This window comes from Gouania willdenowi, chromosome 6 (genome assembly GCF_900634775.1).
Source record: "Gouania willdenowi chromosome 6, fGouWil2.1, whole genome shotgun sequence".
NCBI classification, from domain to species: domain Eukaryota; kingdom Metazoa; phylum Chordata; class Actinopteri; order Blenniiformes; family Gobiesocidae; genus Gouania; species Gouania willdenowi.
In genome coordinates this window covers 70,089,488-70,117,309 of record NC_041049.1, presented here as the reverse complement: position 1 = coordinate 70,117,309, position 27,822 = coordinate 70,089,488, and the positions used below count along the sequence as shown (strand labels likewise).

Below are 27,822 nucleotides of genomic sequence, written 5' to 3'. Positions count from 1 at the left end.
TCTTTTTTTTTTTGGTCATCTTCTGTTACTTTACTGTTTGAAAGGCTCCAGTGCAGTGTGAGGATCCCCTTTAATTTAGTTCAAAAGTGTGTTACATCTCTGCCACTAGAGGGCAGCGTGGCTGTGCTGCAGCAGTAAATGCTGAGTCACTCTGACAGCGGTGCTGATAAACTGACACGTCCTCATGTCATTGGATCAAAAATAAATTGTCTGCTAATATTGGGTTGATTTAATATAAACACTCAGAGCTTCAGGTCATTCGGTGCCATTGGGCAAGAATGGACTTTAACCCCCGACCTCCATGAATGGATATAAAAAGATATCTAGACACAGTGTGTACACATTATTTATTTATTTTGAGTATCAAGACAAAACAATGCAATTCTGCGACACAACAAACCATTGAAAAAAAAAAATACAACCTATTTTAAAATTTAGAATAATGCACTATAATAGAATATAACACCTACAGGTATAGTGCAAATGTCCTGAAGGAACAATAACAACAATGGTGCAAAATCCAAAAGAAGTGCAAAACAGTGCAATCAAAAGTTAAAATATAAAGGTTTCAGTACAAGGACATTTCTACTTTCCTGTTTGATTTTACTAGTACACAAATCTTAAAACCAAAGAACACAATGTGCAAACAACATAATAGAACAATAATTAAAATAAATATAAATATGGGCAGAAGACTAGCAGGTATAGTAACAGATTTGTAATATTAATATTCAATTAAAAGAAAACGTGCAGTGATTGTAAAGGGTGTGTTTCACGTTTATTGTACCTTTTTAAATTATATCTAAAAAAATTGGGGGGTACAATTTGGCGCCCCTCCAGCAGATAGCGCCCTAGGCGGCCGCCTGTGTCGCCTGTTGGGAAGGCCGGCCCTGTAAACACTAATATACTACACATTCTTAAATAAATAAAAAAGTCATTGAATTTATGCTTTTCTTTTAACTTTTAATAATTGAACAATACGTTACGTTCATAATACAGAATATTTGGACCACACCGAGCCACTATTCAATAAATCTAAATGACCAACATTAGCAGAAATTGTATAACAAGTAAAATAGCATTTAAAGCACAACAAAAACTTTTCCCTAAAAATATTCAGAAATTGTTTATTGACAAAGCTGAGACTTTAAGTCACTACACACACGGACAACAACAAAAAAAAGCTTTAGTGTGTCAGTCAACGGTACCAGGTTGTAAAACAGTTTGTGTTGAAATAAAAAATGTCTGAATTTCAAGCAGTTTATACATAAATACATAAAGTTTATCTTCTCGAAGCACAAGTGTTAAAGGGATAAAACTGTAAATAGGTGTGTATATACTTGTGTATGTGTGGACAAATGAATGTATATTGGATCACATAAATTGTATAATTATATAGATACAGTATATATCAATGAATTATGTGTGTATATAAGTATATATGTATATTGATAGTGTAAATAGGTTTATATTATAAGATTATATGAATAGTACTAGATATTACAAGGGGTAGGATCATATTTCATATATATTTCCTCCAACCCTTTTTCGTACATGAACAGGCTTCATGAGCAGGATTTTTGTACCATTATTTGCCTTGTTTGATTTATTTTCATTTTTTTTAACTTTTATTATTATCATAATTATTATTGTTCCCTCATTGTGATATACACTGCTGTTGTGTTCATGTTTGAACATTGCAAGAAAATACAGTAAAATACAAGAATAAAAACACAGAAAACACTACAAAAACACACAAAAATGTAAGTAGCAGTAATATACAAAATTATAGAAATGACAAAAAAGTACATAAAAAGAAAAGAAAAACACTAAAAAATGCAAAAGCACAAATACACAATATGACTCCAAAAAAATTTTTTTTACAGGAAAAATACACAAAAGGACTACAGAAACGCACAAAATGCCTCACAACGAGCAAGACAACAGCAAACATACACAGAATGAGAGAAAAACACACAAAATTACTATAAAACTCTTTGTTCTTTCCTGTATTAATGCTCAGATCACTCATTATTCTAATGCGAACTTAAATGTTGATCATGTGACCCTCTGATCAAACAAACACATTTTTGTGGCCCTGCTGTGATAATAGTTGACTACCTCTGGTCTATGAACTGAGCTAAACACTAAACACTAGTCTGTTTTAGAGCTCTTCATCATTCTGAGCTCATCATTATATTAGAATTATCTTCATATGTTACATTCAGCACATTCTCTCTGCCTTTATTGTATTTGGCAATTGAAATTTGGCAAAAATTGCCAAATACATTGTCCTTTGTCGGGAATGACACGTGTGTCATCTCATAGGTACAATGTCGAGGATGTGCAATCGACCTTTATTGGAGCCTCAAGGTCAAGGTTGCGTCAAGTGTCAAAAACCAAAATTTGTTATTTCTCTACAAATATTTATCGTTTAAGTTTGATGCTTACATTTATGAAAAGCTCATCTCAAGTGGAGTATTTTATTTAATTTGACCAAAGCTGTATGACCTACCAGTAAAAAGATTGGTAGGGGTCAAAGTTCATGAAAAAAAATCCCTATAACTTACAGTGCTCAGACTGGTACCATTGAACAACATTTTCCTTCTAACATTTTGCTCAAGGTCATATTTAAGGTCAAGGCCAGTCTTTTGTTTTTCCTGCATTATTACTTTCATTTTCATGAGTAAAAAGAACAAACTTGTCAACAAATCCAGACACAGGTTGTCATTTTTGTCAAGTTGCCAAATACGTATTTAATTTATGAAATTATTTTACTTATACATACGCCTTTTTGCACTCTCATTGTTGCACCTTATCATTCATTTGCACATTGTTTTCTATTGTTTGCCTTACAATGTCTTTGTTTAGTCTTGTTCCTTGTTTTCTGTGTGTGTATTATTGCTGTTTTTTTAAATAATGCTGCTCTTTGCCTTTCTTATCTCTGGGATTAATAGTTTTTAATGATTCTCTCTATCTTTAGACTGTAAAGCTACAGTGCGTACATTCCTTTTACCTGTAAATATTTCACTGTCAGTTTATTGGTGTATGTTGATGTCATGCAGTTGAGTTTTGTACAATCTGGATGGTGTTTATGAAGGACCATGTGGTGAGGAATGATTCAACTTTATTTATTTATATCGCGCAAAATACAAAAGTCATCTCAAAGCACTGAACAAAATATAAAGTCCATAGTAAAGAAGAAAGAACCCAACAAGATCCACACAAACAAGCATTTAGCGACAGTGGAAGAAATCTCCAGTGGAACCAGGTTCAGAGGTGGAGAACATCTGCTTCGACTGGTTGGGGTTAGTGAACAGAAGGGCAGATAGGATAGAAGGACAGACCAGACTAGTTGAGCCGTGAACCATTGATCAGGGTGTTCCAGACTGTGATGACAAGTTGACTCACAGTTTCTCCTCTATTACAAATCTTTTACTTTGAAATTATCACATTAAATTAACTTTTCTATCGCTGTCATTTGACACATTTTCTTTTCCCCACCCCTCAGCCTGCTCTTTGCCCCGCCCACTCCCCCTCATCCTCCTCCCTCTCCTCGCGCACACCGGCAGTTGTCATGGCGATGGAACTTACCTCGGCGTCGGCTCCGGGGCTTGTTGCCATGACAATGCCGGTGCTCGGTGCTCTCTCGGTGGTGCAGGAGGATGAGGACCTCGGCTCTTCTCCTCCACCGGTGTCCGAGGAGAGATCACGGCCCCGGGCCGTTGGAGGAGGAGGAGGAGGAGGAGGCAGGAGGCGGAGCGGGATGCCGGTGAACCGGGGCGGACACTCCATGCTGCTGGTGATCGGGGAGATCGGTACCGAGCAGCAGCTGGAGGCCGCTAAGGTGCTCATAGAGCGGGGTGAGTAAAGCTCAGAGGCCCCGGAACTTAAAACATGTTTTAATGGAGGAAAAGGTTTTGGACGCAGTGATGCAGTGATGGAGGATGGTGCAATGCTACACACACACACACACACACACACACACACACACACACACACACACACACACACACACACACACACACACACACACACACACACACACACACGCACGCACACACACACACACACACACACACACACACACACACACACACACACACACACACACACACACACACACACACACACACACACACACACACACACACTGTGGTTCAGTCCAAACTACTGCAGAATCAACTTATATCAACGCAGTATTTTATCAATCTAAACTCTAAATATATAAAAAAGACATTATGCAATAAAAGTTACTAATGTTGTATTATTAAGATATATTTTGAGCTCCAATTTCTTACATTGGCCCATTTATTGAATTTGAACTGAATTTATTAATTATGTTAAAGGGACAATGCACATTAATAAACAAACAAATGAACTAGAGTTAGCCAAAAGAGGCTAACCGATGGAAATGTAAAAATGTATTAAATACTGAGAGAATATAACATTACAATAAAATAATTACTAATAAAACAAAGCACCAGGTCAGGACTAAATTACAGCTGGAACACAGTTCAAACTAAATACTTAATCCATACTTAACACAAGTGAAACAATGTAAAAAAAGAATAAAATAAAATAAAAGGCTCTCAGTGTGAACATACGTGTCATATTTTTAGCTGCCGAGAAAAGAAAAGGAGGCATATTTGTCATATTTACAGCCAATTTGAATATTAACAGAACTACTTCAATAACTAAAGTCATGGCTTGGGACATTTTTCAAGGCCAACATTTTTAAATTTCACTACAAGCTCAAATGTGTGACTTAAGTCAGTTTCAACAACTCAATTTCAGACCAAGTGTGCAACCTGTTAAACTAACTATACTATTATGAATATTCTTATCATTCAGACTGAATCTGGAGAGGCTGTATTTTATTTTCATTTGAACTTTATTTTATCAGGAGAAAACTACTCATTAATGCATTAAACCCTGTGCAACACTGACAACATGCATTAGACGCCGTGTGAAAGTAGCATGTTGTCACTTTTCTCCTCAGCTGTTCATCTCACCTCCTCCTTCTCCTGAGCTACTGCAGCAGCCTGCACTTACAGTATTTCTGTCTCTGATAACTTCTTGGAGGTAAAAGGATCTTGTTGCAGTTCCTTTGAAAGATGCTGAAAGTGAGGTTGTCTGTTCCACATTTAGGGATCAGACCTTATGCAGCATCCCTGACTTCCTCCTGACAGATTTAGCACTATTCTAAAAAACGAAACACTCTTACTCAGTTATTTGTTTTTCATGTTTTTTGGACTATTTGGATTATTTTTTTTCTCTGTTTTTCAGACTAATTTATTTTTTCTGTTTTTCAGACTATTTTTTTTTTTGTTGCTCTGACTAATTTTTTCTTCCTCTGTTTTTCGAAAGTAATTTTTTTTTTTTTGTTTTTCATTTGAGATGTTGTAGAATCAGGTGAACAAAAGTTGATTTCAAGTTGCTCCAAACAATTCACAAAAAGAAGCTAAAAATGTGTTGGAGAAAAAAAAAACGAGTCTGATGCGACGCCTCAGATGTCAGCCCTAATGTGCTCTTCACCTCCTTCTGTTGTGTGCAGGTATCCGATCCTGGGACGTGGACCTTAAACTCTGTGACCTTGATCAGGAGCTGCAGCTGTTTATAACGCGACACTCCGCCCACTTCTCCTCTGAGGTTAGAGGTCAGTGTGATGACATGGCAGAAACACTTAGAGCTGCTTTGTCTGGGAAAGATTTCAAAGTGTCGCTGAAGAAGAAAACTGGTGCTGATGTTGAAATTTGCCATAATCTGCAGTAATAGAGAAATCTTTATTTTGGTCCAGGGTTTAATTCACTGCATCCACAAACATGGGGTCAATAGTCATTTTATTCATTTAATGTAATATTAATGTGAATGAAATCAGTATTGCTTCCAAACTGCTAATTAAGATTAAATAAGTGATTTTAATAGATGAATTAAAAATAAATAAACTAAACTCTTCTCTTTGAGATGTTGTAATTCAAATGTGTTTGCTGGGGTGGAAAACTAACATTTTTTATAACATGATAAAGACATAATGTAGGTCTCAATGATCAATAAATAAGGTATTTCTTCCAAAAAATGGAAGAATTTTCAGGTGTTGAAGGTTGAAATCTGCATTGTGGGATTGGAAATCCTGTAGAATGTAAAAGTTTTTTTTCTTTTTAACTTAAACTCTACTTTACTTAAACTCTTAATGTAATTCATACTGTGATTTATTATGTTTCTTCACCAGACAAGGCAAGACAGTGAGTCCCTTGATGCCATTTTTGTTCTGGTTTGTTTATGGTGTTCCCCGTGATATCACGTCACTCCATGATACGTTATATTTTGACCGTATTCGGGTGTTTCCATGGAAGCCACAATATCAACATCTGCCTTTGTTTTGGCACAACTTTCAGCAGCAGAGATGTCACTATGACAGTGTGTGCTTGGGGGCACAGTGGTACCAGTAGTGGATGGGAACAGTTTTTGAATGAAATCTAGGTACAGTTTTAAAAAATATTTTTATAAGTTAACGTCCCCTGCAGTTTTAATCATGAAAAGAAGTGAGTGAGGGATTGATAAAGTTGCTCACTGACCCACTATCACAATTATTTTTAAATTGAACCATCTTTGCTTTGAATTTAAGATATATCTGGTTTTACACAAACAATAACATGATACAGAGTTCTTTTGAAAATGGCAAATGTGAGAAGATGGTGAAATGTATATTGAAATACACTCACCCCTTGGTATCATGTTCACATGGTCTGACTTGATCATCAGTTTTATTTTAGCCTTGAATGCAAAACCAAGCCTGGTTTAATCTGTGTTGTATGCATAACAATCTACAGCCTTTACATTGACAGACCTCAGTGTACAGTATTTACTGTCCCACATGCTGCTGTCTTTCTACGCACTGCAGTGATTTAGGGTTTACAGCAGAAGCTGTGCTTACCATAGATGCTGAACAGGGAATTATTTTCGTTGTGTGCCAGGTAACGGTCTGATGAGATCAAACACACACACTCATACACACACAGAGACAAGCTCCAGATAGATTAAAACAGCGCTTTTACAAAGTGTTCAGTTGGAGCTGCAGTCAGCAAAAAAAAAGAGAGACAAAAATGACACAGCATTTTTCAACACAATAGTTAAACAAGACAAAGGCCTTCAACAGAGACAGAGGGAACAGCAGTTTGACAGTAAATGTTTATTTTTCTCATTGTACCATCTGTGTTAGCATGTTCCTGTACGCATTTCAATTATATTATATTGTTTAATTCCTTAACGTCAAACTCTGAGACTCGCCAGTTATTATTGTTTCTTTTGTTTATTCAGACAAGGTTTTTCAAGTTTTTTTTTTATCTCCCGACATGTTTCGACTGACAACTGCTAGCCTTCCTTTGATGGTTCCTTTGAAGTTCCAATTGACTTCCATGTAATAGTTCTAGCGAGATTGATTTTGTCTTCTTTTTATAACAGTATGTTAAGTTGAGGTTTTGTTTATTCAGACAAGGTTATTCAAGAATTTCTTATTTCCCGACATGTTTCGACTGTCAACTGCCAGTCTTCCTTTGATGGTTCCTTTGATGTGTCAATTGACTTCCATGTAATAGTTCTAGCGAGATTGATTTTGTCTTCTTTTTATAACAGTATGTTAAGTTGAGGTTTTGTTTATTCAGACAAGGTTATTCAAGAAATTCTTATTTCCTGACATGTTTTGACTGTCAACTGCCAGTCTTCTTTTGATGGTTCCTTTGATGTGTCAATTGACTTCCATGTAATAGTTCTAGCGAGATTCATTTTGTCTTCTTTTTTTAACAGTACGTCACCTTGAAGTTTTGTTTATTCAGACAAGGTTTTTCAGGAAGTTCTTATCTCCCGACATGTTACGACTTTCAACTGCCTGTCTTCTTTTGATGGTTCCTTTGAAGTTTCACTTGACTTCATTAAATAGTTCCAGCGACATTTATTTTGTCTTCTTTTTGAATAGTATAAGTTCAGGTATTGTTTATTCAGGCAAGGTTTTTCAGTTTTTTTTTAATCTCCCGACATGTTTTGACTGTCAACTACTAGTCTTCCTTTGATGGTTCCTTTGAAGTTCCAATTGACTTCCATGTAATAGTTCCGGCAAGATTTATTTTGTCTTCTTTTAAAACAGTACGTTATGTTGAAGTTTTGTTTATTCAGACAAGGTTTTTCAGGAAATTCTTATCTCCCGACATGTTTCAACTGTTTAAAAAGAAGACAAAATGAATGTCGCTGGAATTATTATTGTTCCTCACCAATACATATTGCACTGTATAAACATAAATGTATTTAATACAATGGTAGATAATCATCAAGTTTGTTAGCACATACTCCTGCCATACTTCTCTCAGACAGCTCAAGCCCTCTATGGCTACAGCTGTAGCTTACCCCTACCCTTTATAATTGCTAATGGTTTCTGTACAGAATTATACATTTCTGTTAAGAAAATAAAGAACTATGTAAATCCCAACCCACTTCATGTTAGCTCAGTACTAGCTTGGGGTAGTGCATGGTTACTAAAGTTTTTGTTTATTTTGTCTCTGTTTATTTCTCTCATGAGGATTTTTCAGGTTTTCCAGTCGTTGCTGCAGAGCTTCTTACAAAGTAACACGTTTTTACTTCAGTAAATGTTCAGGTTTTGGCTGAATTGGCTTTCAGGGCTTTGTCTGTTGTTTTCTGCCTCCTGTTTGCGTTTCTGTGGCTCTCTGCACATGTGTGAGTGATTCAGTAATGAACTAATCACACACAGGTACTCACTACTCACTAATTACCGTATGTTGGTGAGAAATTACCCACAAATATCCATCATTCAATTTTCATCATTCTTTTGTTTGCCTTCTTGTCATGTTTTTCCTTTTATTCCATTTATAGTCATATTTACTCAGATTTTCAATTTGCCTTTTGTCAAATGAACATATTCATGATTAAAAAGTCGCCATGGATCCATTTGCAAAATTTACTTTGTAAAAACAGAAATTTAAAAGATGGAAAGCTTTTGATTGTGATTATGAATTATGATTATGCTTAGAACAACTAATTTTTACCTTTAACAAAAGGAGGCAATAATTTGGTGGTTAAGTGTTTCCCTACGAATCAGAAGTATTTTTTTTTTTTTTTTAATTAATGAATTTTATTTTATTTCACTTTTGATTATTTTAGCATTAGAATAAAAGCCTAAATTGATATTTATTTAAATACACATTTTTGCTTGTGTGTTTTTCCATATCTGAACAATGAAGACATAATTGCAGAGAACTGTTTTTTTGTTGTTGCCCTGATGCGAAATATTCTTGTTAGAGATATTTACAATATGTTTTGATTTAAGAATTTTCCTTGATTTGATTTGTAGATTTCTATTTCTATTTATAGGTGAGCTTGAGTCCTGAAGTCATTGATGTAATGGGATATGTTTTTCAGGTGACATTGATCAGTGAAGACATGTTATCTCTTTTTTAAGGGTCATGTATCAAGGCCACATCATTAAAGCAGGAGTATTGACAGCATCTGTTACCACCCCCCCCCCCCCCCCCCCATTCCCACCCCCATTCCCACTTTCCATCCCAGCAGTAAACAGGAGGGATCAATAGCACTTCAGTAGAAAGCAAAACAATGGCTGCACTGCATTGATCAATTCCATTGGCTCAAAGACACTAACATAATACATAAAACATTTTGGTGATACAGGAAGTTACAGTGTTGATGGTTCACATAGTATTTATGACTAAACCTGGTCACAGGTTGAGATACTTTAGAAAATTAGATGAATTATTCTCTAGATTGATCCTGAGGGGATGGATGGATGGAGTTACAAGTTGCGCCAACTCGGATATTTTTAAATTGCATTTTATTTAAACTAGATTTTTATAATTGATAATATAAATAGGAAAAGTGAGAGAAAGTGAAAGTATAGAATACAGTTCTTTAAGATTAAGAATAATAAATAAAACAATTTTAAGATATATATTTAACCAGTCATTTTTTATTTTTTTTTATCAATTACTATAATTTCATTAGCATTAACATCAACACTAGCATTACCATCAACATTAGCTAGCATTAGCATTAACATTAGCATTAACTTAGCATAAGCATAAGTTAGCATTACCATTGGCTAGCATTAACATTAGCATTAGCTAGCATTATTCTAACAGCAGCATAACATTAGCTAGTGAGGATGCAGGTGCTGGCCCGCGTCGCATTGCATTAGCTTAGCATTAAATTAAATTAGCATTAATATTAACTAGCATTAACATGAACTAGCATTAACATCAACATTAGCATTAACATCAACATTAGCATAAATTAGCATTAGCTAGCATTAGCATTAACATTAGCATTAGCTACCATTATTCTAACATCAGCATAATGTTAGCTAGCATTATTCTATCATCAGCAAAACATTAGCTAGTATTAACATTAGCATTCATATATGATAGAATTAGCCTAGCATTAGCATTAGCATTAGCATTAGCATTAGCATTAGCATTTGCTTAACAATAGCATTAACATAGCATTAGCACTAACCTAGCATTAACATCAGCCTAGCAGTAGCCTAACAATGATATTAACTTAGCATTAACACTAACCTAGCATTAGCATTGGCCTAGCTATAGCGTTAACCAGCATTAATTAAGCATTAAAGCTGATATCCAGAGTTTCTGAGAAATCTATGTTTATGTATTATTCTTTTGAAATTCATAAAAATAACTAACTAGTGTTTTACTATGATCTACTGTCGGTGGTCATTCATATACATTAATGTATATAAGTCCCGCCTTCGTCCTATAGACCCTTATACAAATAGAAACAATTGCTGACTGTGCCCAGCCAATAGGCTTCGACTTCCTGTTTTTGAGACTGTCAATCAAAGTGAATGTGGAACTGTCCACGGAAACAAGGCCCCGTGTCACAACAGCAAATATGATTTTTGGCTCTTACCTGACCCATAGACATATATCAATGTGACCCAATGCGACCTTGTTATGTTTTGCGATATGCGTGCAGAAAAGTAGAGGCGTGGCTTCTGGTAGATTGGGAGGCAGTGGGAGGAAGTGAGGCTGTTTAGGGCGGGACATTGAGACGTTTCTCAGAAACTCAGTTTGAACCTAGCAATAGCTGACTATTAGCAACAAAGTTAAAAATGGTTGAAATGTGTTGGAGGTAGTAGCTGAACATGTTTAAAGTTGAATGGTTTGAGATGAAGGGCTTTAAAGTTAAAAAGCTGACATTTCCAATGGAAATGGATGGGAACCAAAAACGCACTCATAACTTAAAGAGTTTAAAAGTTACAAATGATAAAAGTACAAACATAAATGCTGGGAATTTTCTGAACGTTTTGATAGCTTAATTGTCAAAATCAAACAAACGGTGTAGGAGGAGTTAACACACGGACGAAAAACTAAAAAAACAAAATAAAAGACTAGGATAAGAATAGTGATGATACATCCTCACTAATTACATAGATCAGCGCTGACACAATGGACTACATGTCCCACAATGCAGTGTGTGTTGGTTCATGGAAATTTGGTTTGACGTCCCAAAGGTGCAGAGAAGGGGGATGTGGTAGTAAGTACACACACACACACACACACACACACACACACACACACACACACACACACACACACACACACACACACACACACACACACACACACACACACACACACACACACACACAGGGCCATCTTCTCCATGGCTTGGTTTTGCGCTTTGGGACACGATTAAAGATTCACACTCAGTGATGGAGTTCATTTGTTCTGACACCTGGGGAACGGAGCTTAGTCGTTTCCATGGCGATGACATCATAAAATGCTTACAAGGGACCAGCAAGTGTAAAATGTGAAAAGTTAATATGAAAATATTGTGACTAAATCTTCTACATTGTCAAAAGCTCTTGTAGCTTTATGAGAAGTAATTCTAGAAGCTATATTTTACTTGTAGTTTAGAAAAGTATTTTAGTTTCCTTTATTTCAAAACAAATATTAAAAAATATATTCTCATATGTATGGCAGAAAGTCTGGTCCTATTATTTATTGGGAAGGTCTTAAACTTCCCATTATTTGTCCTTAATTTCTTCCCTTTGAAAAAAGACAATTCCATCTTTTTCTAAATCCTAATCTGTTCTTAAGTATTAACACAAGCTTGAAACAATTTCTATAAAACTAAACGAAAAAGTTCAGTGAATGGTCAAAGTTCCTGGAATCTCAGGTTTGTCTCAATCTAAACTAATGAATGTCTGCTTGTCTCATCTTATTGTACATTTTTATTCTTTAAACTCCTCCTTAAGTTTTGTGATAAGCTAATCTGAAACCGAGGAAGGCTTTAGTTTCTACTTTATCCCACGGCTCCATTCTGGGGTGTTGACTGATTATCTTTGAACTAAATTAGGGTCAAACATTACCACCATTAGTGTCGGATTCACTTTTCTGAAAGTTTGGAGGATTCTGACGTCTATTCGCTGCAAACTAACTGAAGTGTCTCTACATGGCTCCTAATGTTGGAGATTTAAAGATAAATAAATCTAATTTAAATGTGGATCGGGTCCAGTATAGTGAAAATCATCAGATATGGTTTGAACTTTAATTAATCCTGAGCATTTAGGTTGTGCTGGAGGAAATCAGCTTTAACAAAAGGTTTGACAACATCTAAAGTGTAATGTACTTGAGTGCAAAAATAAAACACACTCATGATGAGTCAGAACAATATGGGGTTTTTCATAGCCAACATATTTTAAACATTTAGCTCAGTTTTCTCAGCTTTCTGTTATATATCATTGTTCAAAATGTGTACAGATGAAAAATAAATGTAAATCTAAATGTCAAAGTGAAATTTGAATGTCAAATCTAAATGTCAAATCTAAATGTCAAATCTAAATGTCAAATCTAAATGTCAAATCTAAATGTCAAAGTGAAATTTGAATGTAAAATCTTAATCTGAAATCTAAATGTCAAAGTTAAATCTAAATGTTAAATCTAAATGTCAAATCTTAATGTTAAATCAAAATGTCAAAGTTAAATCTAAATGTCAAATCTTAATTTAAATGTAAATGTTAAATGTTAAATGTTCAATGTGAATGTTAAATGTAAATGTAAATGTAAATGTTAAATGTTAAATGTAAATGTAAATGTAAATGTTAAATGTAAATGTTAAATCTAAATGCTAAATGTAAATGTTAAATTTAAACGTTAAATCTAAATATAAATGTTAAATCTAAATATAAATGTTAAATCTAAATATAAATGTTAAATCTAAATGTCAAAGTGAAATCAAAATGTCAAAACTTAATGTAAATGTTAAATCTAAATGCAATGATTACATCTAAATGTCATAGTTAAATCTAAATGTAAAATCTCAACGTAAATGTTAAATCTAAATGTAAAATCTCAACGTAAATGTTAAATCTAAATGTTGAAGTTAAATCTAAATCTAAATGTCAATCTAAATGTAAAATCTCAACGTAAATGTTAAATCTAAATGTCGAAGTTAAATCTAAATCTAAATGTCAATCTAAATGTAAAATCTCAATGTAAATGTTAAATCTAAATGTCGAAGTTAAATCTAAATCTAAATCTATCCGGCTGTGGCTTAGTGAGTGGTAGATTTAACATTTACATTTAGATTTAACATTTACACATTTTTAACAATGATATAGAACATGGTGTTTCACATGAATTTGTCTCAAATGAAAGGAAACTGAGCTAAATATGAGGAAACTGAGCTTTCTACATTCGGCACCCCATAGACATAAAACACTAGAAAGGCTTCTTAGCTTTGACGTTATGGTTCTATTCCCATGGCCAATCACGTCCTGCCTGTAAAACGTGTTTCCTTTGTGTCACTGCTCTATATTGAATGCTGAGAATGAGACACTTTCATCAGTGTGCAGCTTTGTTAGATTGCTCTGGAGGGATCGATTGAGGCTCCGCAGCAGCACAACTTACGGCTGGGAGGCCCACGGCTCATTTCCCTGTGTTTCTGCTGCTCATTTCAGCTGCCAGTCTGACTGTAAAATAACTGCATCCAACATATGAGCTGCTCACAAACTATACAACACATCATTAGAAATACAGTAGATACTTACACGTTGCATATTTTAGTTATGGCCGATGTGCAGCAATGGTCGGTTCAGGCAATTTAAAGCAAAAACAGACAGCAGCTGTTAGCGTTTAAAGGTAGATTTTAAACGGCTGTCAAAAAATTAATTCATTAAGTCAAAAAATAAGAAATACACAAACTGCATCTAGACAGCATGCAGATGTTGACAATTTGTTTTTACAATGATTTACTGGTGCCATTAGTGAAAAACAGATGTTTGAAACCAGTTGTTCGTAGTTTTTTAATTAAAAATTCTGATATTTTTCAAACATCATCTACAATGACTGCAAAATGTTTTTAGCAAGAATTTGCAAGTGTCTATGTTTACGTGACTGGTTACAGTCAAACAAGGTTTGAGATTGGTTTAATTATTTATTATTTATTTTTTTGGGAATTGATCACTTGAAAAAGGTTTAAATGTACTGAAGTGGCACATATAGTTGAGTTGGGAAGTTTCAACAGTTTAAACTTTATAGGCTTGCTGTAGCGCCACCTGATTGATTGATTGATTTCAGTTCAATTCAACTTTATTTATATAGCGCAAATTACAACAAAGTCACCTCAAAATATGAAGTTCATAGTAAGAAAGAAAGAACTCAACAAGATCCACATGAACAAGCATTTAGTGACAGTCGGAAGAAACACAACCCTTTTTTATAGGAAAGAAGAAAACCAGGTTCAGAGGTGGAGAACATCTGGTTCCACTGGTTGGGTTAGTGAACAGAAGGACAAACAGGATATAGATATAGAAGGATAGACCATCTGAGTGTTCCAGATTAGTTGAGCCGTGAACCATCGACCAGTCCATCTGAGTAATATTTCACTGGGTAAAAATAGTCCAATGAGTGTTTTTTATACATGCTCATCATTGGCTGACTGTGGTGATGCAGAGGTTTTCAATTCAATAAAACGACTTCTTTACTCAGGAACAGTTGTGTAGAAATGTAAAGAATTACTTTACTTCTTTTAAAAGGTTTTGAAATACAAGTAAAATGACTGATTTAGAAATGTACTCAAAAAAAAAGTACAAGTACAACTTAATTACAGTAACATGAGTACTTGTAATCCATGAATCTGCCAAATGATAAGAAGCCCAGTGGTTATAGTTTTTCTTTTACTGTACGCTAACCTAGCAGCAGTCAATGAATGAACGCTGTGTGTGTGTTTGTGTGTGTGTGTGTGTGTGCGTGTGCGTGTGCGTGTGCGTGTGCGTGTGTGTGTGTGTGTGTGTGTGTGTGTGTGTGTGTGTGCGTGTGCGTGTGTGTGTGATGTATGATGGTTTGTTACTTGCTTTCGTGTCATTGGCCGGTTTTGCTGCTTCACTTAGAATTGTTCTCAAGAGAGAGAAATCTATGGAAGCTCATTCCTGCCAGTAAATAATAATAATAAAAACATCTTAAGTCATAATTATGAGATACTATCTCATAATGCTAAGATGCTAAGTCATAATTATGAGATAATAGTCATAATTACAAGATACTATCTCATAATTATGGATTGCTATCTCATAATGCTAAGATGCTAATAATAATTATGTAATAATATTATAGAGAGTCATTTATGAGATACTAAATCATAATTATGAGATATGTCATAATTAAGATATATAATTATGGGATATTAAGTCATAATTATGAGATACGTCATACTTACGAGATACAATAGTATCTTAGTATCTCATAATTATGACTTAGAATTTTTTTATTTCTACTTATCCTATTTTTATTTTATTTTTTTACTGGTGAGAATGGACTTGTTAGAAATGCACAGTTATTTTCTTCTCACTTTTGATCATGAGAAGAACAGGATGGTATTATTTCAAATAAAAGAATGTGATTTATCGTCTCCACTGAGATGTAAATAACAGTTGGACTTTATTATCACTTTATTAAGTGTGGAAGAGGGACATAGGTTTGAGCTCCGTCCGTCCGTACGAGTTAAAGGGGACAGTTTTTCTCAGAAACCGTTTAAGATAGTTAGTAATTTAAAAAAACATGTTTTCCAGTTTAATAAAGTGTACAGTTACAGTTACATTTTTGGCTGATTTTGTTTATTTCATTCAAAAAAAAAGCTACATTTATGAACATTGTTGTATGCTATGACAGTAAAGGCTTTTTTCATCTATAATATCTTGGGAATTGGTCTGTCTGCAGTACCTATTCTATCATGTAGAGGGAGGTGTTATCTACATACATTTCTTCTCCTCCAGTGTCTGAGTTGATGTTTTTTAATGTGTTTGTTCTGTCCTCTTGTTGGCAGCCATTAGTAGTCCTCAATGAGGAGTCACCTGTGGACCCAGTGAAACCAGTGTCTGCTCAGGTTGAAGATGAGCTACTTTTAGAATGACTGGAGGACATCGTCCACTGATCTTTGTTCATCAGATTTAGGACAAGTTTAAACTGCTCCCACTGGTGCCTGATGAGTCTATAACTGTGTTAATGCAAATCCGATGGTATTTAAAATGCAACGTTGACTTCCTCGTTCACTTCTAATCTCTTGGAGATGTTCCAGGCACCAGCAGGGGCCGCTCCCTTTGAATTAGAATAGTTAATGCAAAAAAATAAATTAAATTAAAAAAATCTGACCCTGACCTTTCCTCCTCTACATTTATGTTTCAGTGTAAGCAGAATTCATCTATATCAGGGATGGGCAACTCTATCACAGCTGGGGTCGCAAAAATGTGATTATATCTGATCAGAGGGTCACATGATCAACATTCGTGTCAGCATTTAGAATAATGACCAATCAGAACATTGATACAGGGGGAAAATGGTTTTGGTGTTGAAGTTTAGTCGGTTTTTAATAATTTTGTGTGTTTTTGTTATTTTCTGTCGATGTTGTAATTTGGGGTATTTTTCTCTCATTTTATGCATTTTCTGTTGTCGATTTTTGGGGTCACTGTCTGTATTTTTGTTGTTGTTTTCTGTATTTTCCTGTCATTTTGTGTTATGTTTTTTAAACAGTTTGTGTGTCTTTGGAGCTATTCTTTAATGTGTTGTTGTTTTGTGTGTTTTTGTCATCATTGTGTTTGTTTAAGTGGTTGTTGTGTCTGTCTTTGTTATTGTTTTATGTTTTATGAGCCATTTTTTGTAAATTTTTGTGTGTTTTTCTGTACTTTGTGCATTTTGCTGCTGATTTGTGTGTTTTGGGAGTTATTTTGAGTAGTATGTTGGGCTTCATATTCTTTCCAACGTCTTGAATTACAATTTTTGGGGATTTGCTTTGGGGGCCGCAAAAAATGAGACTGAGGGCCGCCAGTTGCCTATGAATCAGAATCAGACAGTTAAACAATGCAAGATTACAGATATAAGTTACTTTAAGTATTTGTTGAGTGTCCGTATGGCGGTGGGGAGAAAACTCTTCTTAAATGTGGCTGAGTTGGCTGACAAAGACCTGTAGCTCCTCCCACAGGGCATGAGTGTGAAAAGGTGGTGAGCAGGGTGTGTGTGGTCTGAGGTTATTTTCAATGCTCGCTGTGTGACGTGTCTGTGATACAAAGTCTTTATGGATGGGAACGTGTGGCCAGTGATTATGGATGATTTGTTGATTATATGTTGGAGTTTTGTGCGTGAATGACTGTCCAAGTTTCTGTACCAGACTATTATTGATGACGTGAGGAAACTCTCCGTTATGGCTGTGTAAAACTGAAGGAGGATGTTGTGTCTGACTTTGAACGTTTTGAGCTGAAAAACTGTCTTTTATTGGCTTTTTTGTAGATATTATCTGCATACTGTTTCTATTTGAATGTGTTATTGATGTGTGTACCCAGGAATTTGAAGAAGTCCGTGATGGCTATGGCTACCTATGGAGTTGATGGAAAGAATAATTATAGGTGTGGGTGAACGAGAGAAGTCAATTATGAGTTCCATAGTTTTTAATGTGTTGAACTGAATATTATTGTTGTGACACCATGTGACTGCTTGGGTGATCTGGGCACGATAATCCATTCATCCATCCATCTTCAAACCCGCTAATTCCCGTTTATCACAGTCGTGGGGATCTGCCGGTGCCAATCACCGGCTCTCATTGGGCGCTGGGCGGGGGGTACACCCTGGACAGTGCGCCAGTCCATCGCAGGGGGGCACCATAATGGTTTTCATTATTGTCAGTGATGAGTCCAATTATTGTTGTGTTGTCTGCGTATTTAAGGATGGATATTGAGTTGTGTGAAAATGTGAGCATGTTTATGCAGAGGGAGAACAACCAGGGCGATAGGACACACCCCTGAGGGTCACCGGTGCTGATGGTCAGGGGTTGGGATAAGAGGCCACTCATCCAAACCTTTTGTGTCCTTTCAGAGAGGAAGCTCCTAATCCAGAGGTGTAAGGAGATGTCCATGTCCATGAGTTTATTACAGAGGTTGACTGGACTGACAGTGTTGAAGGCGGAGCTAAAACCAATAAACAGAACATGGGCGTTGGTGTGAGAGGACTCCAGATGGTGGAGTATCCTGTGAAGAGCCAGGTTGACTGCATCCTCAACAGACCTATTGGCCCTGTATGTGACCTGTCCATTAGGGGGCGTGGTGAGTTTTTTTTTTCAGGTGAGAGAGAACGATGCGTTCAAATGATTTCATGAGGACAGATGTGAGGGTGATTGGTTCATTGAGACACAATATTTTATTGCTCTTTGGCACCAGAATAATAATAGAGTCCTTGAAGTATTTGGGTACCGTGCACTGGTGGAGGGAGCTGTTGTTGGTGTAGCTAGCTGGTGTGTACAGTGTCTCAGAACTGCGTGGCTGTGGTGGTGGGTGGGGGGTGGGGGGTGGGGGGTGGGGGTGCATGGAGTTTTGGTTTTATTTTATAATTCTCTGCAAAGGAATTTGAATGAAATTCTTGCAACAATCACTGCAGTAACAAGAGGCTGATACACAACTCAATGCATCATTTATGTTTATGTTTTTTTGCAGCTGGCTTTTGCTTTGCTGCTTTGCTATTGTAGCATCTAACTTCATACTGTAGGTGAGCGTTGCACTGGTATCTGGGATTCTGAGATGCAGAGCAGCTTGACTTCATCTCACTGAGCGCTCGCTCACTTGTTGTGAGTGTCTGCGTTTCTACGTGTGAGAAAACCAGAGAAATCTTTGCAGAGGTTCATTACGTCATATATTATTGAAGCAGCTGCTGAATTATGCACAGCTGTGATAGTGATCCTAAGGCTCAACATCGCTGCAGTCAGGTCACACTCTTTACATTCAGACTGTTACACGCCACTACTTTAAATACCCATAAAATGATGATGGAGATAAAGGGGAAAGAAAAAGTCCCCAAATTAGAAACAAAGTCAGACTCTATGATGAGACGAACCATAGACATGATACACACACACATTATTCAGCATGTGTTTGTGCATTTGAAAAAAAACATGCTCTGTTATGTTTCTTCTGCTTTATGAATGATCATAAATACCAACACTAAGTTAATGATGCTGTTCATGGGCAACTTTTATCACAGCAGGGGCCACAAAATTGTCTGATCTGAGGGCCACATTCTCAACATTCATGTCATCATTAAGAATAATGACAAATCGGATTAAAAAAAAAAGCAGAGTTTGCATGTTTTAATTTTTTGCCTTTGGTGGTTTTGTGTAACTCTCAATTTTTGTGTTTATTTCACATTTTATTTTAGTTGTTTTTTTTTTCTTCTCATTTTATGTATTTTGTATCTTGTGTGTTTTTGGAGTAATTTTTTTGTATTTTTGCTGTCATTTTGTATCATTCTTTGTTATTTTTGTGTGTTTTTATTGTCTCTTTTTTATTTTGTGTGTATTCGGAGTAATTTTGTGTGTTATTTGAGCTTGGTGTTATGATATTCATATCATTTAATTATTTAGTTTATAAACTGTATCATTCACAATTTCATATTGGTTTATACTACAATTTGTTCCTAATTAAGCCATAAAATATATCAACCAACTCAAAAAATACTGTTAAGGCTATTTAATTTAATTTATCAATGAAGACATCAACCTGTGGTCATTTGAACAATAATTTAATATCGATTATTTAGTGAGAAAATTGTTCCAAACCACAAATTCCTTCTCTTTATCGTAGAGTCATAAATAACATTTCCTCACTTAAATGTATTTATTTTTTGTTTGTCCAATGAAACAATCAGCTCAGATAAACCGTTAATATATTTCAGTAAGATATTGATTATTCTTAATCCAGATTAATAATTTATTGTTGCATGCATACATACATCCACATACTGTATGTTCATCTTTGTGTAAAAAGAAATCAAATTGACAATAAACAAACAAACTAACAAATTGAACAAACAAACAGAAATATTAAAAACTATGAGAGTTGTCAATAAATAAATAAAAATCATCAATTAATTGTAACTATAAATTATTTTTTAAATTTTAAATGATGATGAGTTTGCAGTCTATAGATAGATGATAGATATATAGATATAGATATACTACATATAGATAGATAGATAGATATAGATAGATAGATGTATAGATAGATAGATAGATAGATGTATAGATAGATAGATAGATATACTACATATAGATAGATAGATAGATGATAGATAGATAGATATAGATATACTACATATAGATAGATAGATAGATAGATATACTACATATAGATAGATAGATAGATATACTACATATAGATAGATAGATAGATATACTAGATATAGATAGATAAATAGATAGATATACTACATATAGATAGATAGATATACTAGATATAGATAGATAGATATACTACATATAGATAGATAGATAGATATACTAGATATAGATAGATAAATAGATAGATATACTACATATAGATAGATAGATATACTAGATATAGATAGATAGGTATACTACATATAGATAGATATACTAGATATAGATAGATGGATAGATAGATAGATACACTACATATAGATAGATATACCTGATATAGATAGATATACTACAGATAGATAGACAGATAGATGTATAGATAGATATACTAGATATAGATAGATAGATATACTACAGATAGATAGATAGATAGATAGATAGATAGATAGATAGATAGATAGATGTATAGATAGATAGATAGACCAGATATAGATAGATAGATAGATAGATAGATAGATGTATAGATAGATAGATAGATAGATAGACCAGATATAGATAGATATAGATAGATAGATAGATAGACCAGATCTAGATAGATATAGATAGATAGATGTATAGATAGATATATAGATAGATAGATATACCAGATATAGATAGATAGATGTATAGATAGATATATAGATAGATAGATAGATATACCAGATATAGATAGATAGATAGATAGATAGATAGATAGATAGATAGATAGATAGATAGATAGATAGATAGATAGATGTATAGATGTATAGATAGATGTATAGATAGATAGATAGATAGATATAGATAGATAGATGTATAGATAGATAGATATAGATAGATAGATGTATAGATGTATAGATAGATAGATAGATATACTAGATATAGATAGATAGATAGAGAAATATATTGTCATTAAGACGTTACGTCAACTGTAATGGTAATGGTAAAATAGTGATAGTTAAAAAGTGATTAAATAATATTTTAATTTTACAGTGCATGTGGACTTGGTGTTTACCAGTTTGATGATACTAAATATTTACATTGTTGCATTATAAGATGAGTGTCTTTCAGACATGAACTTATTGTAAGTTAGATTATATTTGTATTTTACATTAAACTGGGACTATCTACAGCCCAGCAGCACTGAATGAGTTACTGTTGGCGCAGTTTGTGTGTGCGTGTGCGCGTGTGCATGAGTGTGTGTGCGTGCATGTGTGTATGTGTGTGTGCCCCTCCCTGCTCGGTTCGCACACTCAGCTCTGCTGGGCTGTTCTGCAGAGTACAGACGGATGTTGCCGCATCCTCTCCAACGGTGCCAGATCTGCTGCGTCCTCCGCCTCACGCACACGCACACGCACGGGCTCCCAGTGTGTGACTCGGCTGTCCATCAACGGTAGATACGGTCAGTGTCAAACCTCTGTGTGTCATTTAGGTTTGTTTGGTTTTATTGGCGTTGTCTATATTATTTTTGGTGTTGCGTAATTCCACCATGAAGCTGTGCATGCATCATCATCATCACCATCATCATCATCACCATCATCATCATCATCATCATCATCATCATCATCATCATCATCATCCAGGAGCGGGAACTTAGTTCTGTGCGCAGTGTTTGTGAGAGAGAATCAGGATGAAAACAGTGTGAACAGATTAAACTATCAACCTTCTTTAATCCAGGATTACTGCAGGTGATGAACAGCTCAAACCTATTTAACTGCACCAATCATAAAAATAACCGATTAATATGTGTGATTGATTGATCTTTTACCGGTTAGTGCAATTTAAAAGCGTTCAGAGGACGTGTTTGCAAAGCTTTGAATTCCCTTTATTTACTTTGTTGGAGAAATCTAAACATTACCTCATAGTTTTCCACCGGTGAACCCATTGCCCCTGGAAAATATGGAGGACTGAGAGACAAACTCATTAGTATGTGAGTGGTGGTGTCATCATTGCCATGGATGCTAATAAAGAGGATTAGGTCACCCTCCATCACCTGCCAGGAGAATTACCTCTGTAAAGGTTGACATTGTTGACATTAGTGCACTTAAAAGGAAAGAGATTAGTGTGTGTGTGTGTGTGTGTGTGTGTGTGTGTGTGTGTGTGCGTGTGTGTGTGTGTGTGTGTGTGTGTGTGTCTGTATGTGGGTGTGTCACTACTTTAAAACAGTGCTGGTTTTGGTGATTCATTCATGCCAAGGATGTTGCCATTGCTACTGCAGTGAACACGCCTCCCTGTGTGTGTGTGTGTGTGTGTGTGTGTGTGTGCGTGCGTAATGTTGAATACCATTTAAAAAGATATGTTTGTTCCCTCTCATGAGTCACTGTTATCCATTGTTAATGAGAAATCATCAATAGCTAAAACGCTGACTCAGCAAATTTGCTTTGACTGTCTCTATACAGTATTTATTATTTTATGCAGGATTAGTTCTGCTCTTTGAGATTGTCTTTGAGTGACTGCATGTAAATAAATAAAATAATGACACAGTTTTCTGTGTGCGAAAAATCTCAATCTCAATCAATCAATCTTTTATTTGTATAGCGCCAAATCATAACCAATGGTATCTCAAGACACTTTACAGTAGAGCAGTCTTAAGGACGGACTCTTCATTTTATGGATACACACATATGCATATATACGTATATACACATACATATGTATCCCACACCCAACATGAATTCATCATGGCGGCAAGGAAAACCTTCTGTTAAGCAGCAGGAACCTTGTGTGGATCCCATTCCTATGATGAACAGCCATCCACGTTATGCTGTGTTGGGTTGTGCAATATAGTGATTTTCATATTTTTTTCACTATAAAACATGTGAACGTTTAGAAAGACATTATGATACCATTATTTTATATATTAGGGATGTTCGATATGAGTATTTCGTCAGTATCTGATATGCCGATTTTGTTCATCACTTAATTTCTGATCTCCGATATTAGCCGATAATGATACATACATAGACCCCTCCCCCTGTCCTACTTTTAGCTAACATGATATTTCTCTCCATGGAATTAACATGTTAAGCATACTTTTTGCCTCACAATATGTATTTCACATAAAATGTAAATTTTGCAAAGTCAGAAAACTAATTCAACTTCAGTTTTGGAAAAATTGACATATTTGTTGTTTATAGTTGTTGTCTCAAACAACATCGGTTTTTCAATTTCGGTGTAAAAACTGACACCGAGGTCAACGAGATGACGTTTTATGGCAAATATAGGCAGATAATAAATGATCATTAATATCTTCCATCTCTGTCAGTTGGGACTTAGAACCTATGCACTTCTAATTTATCTAAATGAATGCTGCATTTCAGTTTCTCATTTCTGTAAACACGAACTGGCATTTTAGATTTCAGAAATGAATGTGCTATGATACATTAGCTAAACCAAGGCAAACTGATCTTGTTTTCAACCTGCTTGGGTCGGTCAGTGTTGCAAAGGTTAGCGATGATGACGCCTCTAAAATAGAAGATTGAGCGTTTAAACTCACATGGATTTGTATCAGTTGACATGGTCCAAAATCTTTCTCAAAGTCTCTAAATTGTCCACCAAACTGTAGATTTGGGGTCAACAAAGTGTTATTGCATGTGTTTATCTTTATAGTTGAGCCTGTGATGGACTGGTGAACAGTTGGGTTTGGTTTCAGCGTCTGTGACTCCAGTCCAGATAAAGCTGGTTTGAGAGATGAGATGATTTATATCTGTTTATATAACCCAGTTGGGGAGAAAAAAAAGAAAGCTGTCTGCAGCTTTTAAAGGTTGCATGTTAGGGTGACATATTTGATTTGTATAAGCTGGGTTGTCTACTCCTGTTCGATGTCTCACCTTTTTAAAATATACATTTTTCTTTTGAAAGGAAAAATTTAAAAAGTTGGATTGTTTCCCTTTAATAATAATAATAATAATAATAATGCATCAATTTTATATTGCGCTTCATACAGAATGAAGGGATTAGTCTTTCACTCCATGCTATAATGCATGTAATGTGATGCTGTATTTTGGGCCATATTTATATATTTTAGCCAAATCAAACCTTTTGCTTTTTCCAACTCAGCGATCTTTGCAGAGTCATGCTAATTGCTAATTGCTAATTAGCAGGCTCCCTAATGGAAAGACAATCATGCATTGAAATGATCTTCTGCTGGTTTGTTTACAAAATGTATACTTTACGTCAAATTAAAAGTAAAAAAAAAAAGAGGTGCTCAAGGGTTTGGGGTTGGATGTGTGAATCTTTATCTTTTTTGCTAAGCTACTGGCCCTAGGTTGACTTTTAATGTATTTGGCAATTGAAAAGTTGCCAAGTTCTTATTATTTTTCTTCCGCAACGACTTTATCCTAGAACTCCTCCTACGCTATTAATGCAGCACGAATGACACGTATGTCATCTCATAGGGACAATGTCAACGATGTGCATTTGACCTTTATTGAAGCCAAAAGTTCTAGGTCAAGGTCAAGGTTGTGTCAAGTGTCAAAAACCAAAGTTTTCTACATCTCTACAAATTTTTATAAGTTTGATGCTTACGTTTATGAAAAGCTGAAGAGTATTTTATATAATTGGACCAAAGCTGTACGACCTACCAGTAAAAAGATTGGTAGGGGTCAAAGTTCATGACATCACCAAAAAAAAAAAAAACCTTTTTTCCTTATAACTTGGCCACAAATTAAGATACAATGCTCAAACTGGTACCATTGAACAACATTTAATTGCAATGTGTGATGTGACCTTGACCTTCACTCAAGGTCATATTTAAGGTCAAGTTCAGTCTTCTGTTTTTCCTGCATTATTACTTGCAATTTAATTAGTAAAAAGAACAACATAAAGGAACATTACTCAACAACAAAATACACACAATAAGACGTCTTTCACATGAACATTTCTATTTGGCAATTTTCAATTGCCAAATACGTAATCGCCTTGCAATTACAGGTCTTTCCTAGTTCTGCTTGAATTCATAAATGTGCTGTTGTACTAAAGTGGTTGCTAAAGTTTTCGTTTTAGAATAAGAGCCAATGAATAAAAACCAAACTAACGTCAAACTGCTATGGTTGGGTGGCTTTTTGCTACTTGGTCTTTACCCATTTGTGCTGTAATTGCAAACAATCACTGCCGATCAATGCCCTGTTGTTTTGATTGATCGCTTCAGCTTTAGAAGGAATGTTTTCATCCTAATGAGAGAGGCTTCACCCATGATGGAGTTGTAGCTGCACGACCTTGACAATTATATAATCTCCACACAGCACAACGCGTTCTTATTTAGGTTGATGGAGTGCCAAGGGTTCTGCTTCAGACAGAACCAGATGTTGAACGTCAAATTGAAGCATGAACAGTGAGTGGCGGTCTAAAGTGTGGCTTCACTTTAGTATAAATAACAACTCAGCTCAGTGCAACACTTGTAAAAATATGATATGATGCACAGGAGGGTGCAGGACAAACATGATCATTGTACATTTTATACACCTTTATATACATGTATATACATTGTACGGTATACATACATTGTGTAGTGCAGGGGTCACAAACCTTTCTGAAACTGCGAGCTACTTCAAACGTTCTGAATAATCTAGTTTCACTTTAATTAAAGTGTAAGCTAATAATGAAAACTAGCTAAACTAAAATTAACTTAAAAAGATAGGAAATGTTTCAGCTTTTTTTTCAAATTCAAGAAATTGTTTAATTTTCGTTAAATTAAATGGGAAGTTGTTGTTCCTATATTCCTACTAATCATAAAAAATGTAGCATTTGTATAATTTAACAATTTTGTAATATTTAACAAAAATCCACTTTGCATTTAATATTAAAATACATATCATAACAATCTGCAGCTTCTTAATAAAATTCTATCTGTAACACTTACATTTTCCCCGATGTTTCAGTGAAAATAAACATTTAAAGATGTTAATTTAATACAAAAACTTGTCAAATGCAACAGTATGTAACTGTATTACATCTGTCCTTTTTGATCTTGAAACCTGGCAATGAAATCAGATTTTATACGGGGCTCATTGGTTACTAGTGTTCCTGTAAGAACACGCCTGAGGGCCCCTCTTCTGGTTAATGCGGGCTACCTGGTGCCCACGGCCACCGTGTTGGTGACCACTGGTATTTATATCTTCATTTGGCTTGATAGGTCATACTAAAACTTAAAGAAGGCACCTGTGCTAAAGACGTCTTCTCTTGTTCATATTTTTAAACTCTTTTTAACATTTTTTATTGCACTTTTTAATCATGTAAAGCACGTTGGATACGTATCAGATGCACTATGCAAATAAATTTGTCATTATTATCATGAATTTGCGATTGTTGATAGTCGTGACAATGTGATGCATCCGGTTGGTTTTCCACCACCTGCTAATTGTTCCTGATGCAGCGGTGTGTTCCTCTTTGTTTCAGCGTTCTCTTTAGAACATGAATTGAATGACAAGTGGCACTAAATCAATCCTATTAGTGCTAATTGGAAACACAGCATCGTGACTCATTCTGATATGAATGTTGAACGCGCTGATTGTTCAAGTCGTGACTCGCTGACTGAATCAAGATGTTTGTCATTTGTTTTAATCCCAACAATGTTATCGTAAATCAAGACAACATGTTTTTATAGTTTAGGTAAAGCTGCAAAGTTATTTATAGCATTTTTGGCGGGTCAGTGCTATCAGGTGACCTTATCCTATTGGCTGATCCTCTTTCCAATTAATATCCAATTCAAGTAATCTTCAGATGACTTCACACGTATAATTCTACCAAAAAAGTCTCACTTGTGTGTTTTCCGATCATGAATCACTCTTAGCTGCGGGAAAGGAGTTAATTTCACTAAATTAAGGGATTTATTGTCAGAAATAGACTTCTGCTCAGAGGGAAGCATCTGCAAAGATGGATCACAGAATATATACACACCACTACATCTCTATTCATTCAAATGGTTTAACTGTTGACCACAAAAAGAAACCTGTTGTCCTCAGGAATTTAACAGGACTACTTAGATTAGACTTAGACACACTTTATTAGACTCTGTTCATATCAACAGCCTTTTGTGACGTGGTAGAGGTTACATGGTTATCAACTACATTATGTAAATACAGTCAAAGACTGTTGCCTGAAATCAGCTTAAGACGGCATTTCTTG

At 35.2% G+C, this 27,822-nt stretch overlaps 1 protein-coding gene across 2 annotated transcripts in view; it reads left to right on the top strand.

Moving 5' to 3' along the window:
* The first annotated feature begins 3,588 nt into the window (after positions 1–3,588).
* The window catches only part of map1ab (microtubule-associated protein 1Ab), a 61,563-nt gene continuing 37,329 nt past the window's right edge, over positions 3,589–27,822 (top strand). Inside the window, exons 1-3 of one of the 2 annotated variants that reach the window (XM_028448943.1) lie at positions 3,589–3,863; positions 5,558–5,652; positions 21,976–22,099. In XM_028448943.1, the coding sequence (XP_028304744.1) occupies positions 3,623–3,863; positions 5,558–5,652; positions 21,976–22,099 (460 nt within the window). In that variant the 5' untranslated portion in view covers positions 3,589–3,622. Of the gene's footprint in view, positions 3,864–5,557; positions 5,660–21,975; positions 22,100–27,822 lie in introns of both variants that reach the window. The other variant, XM_028448944.1, reaches the window with a different exon arrangement.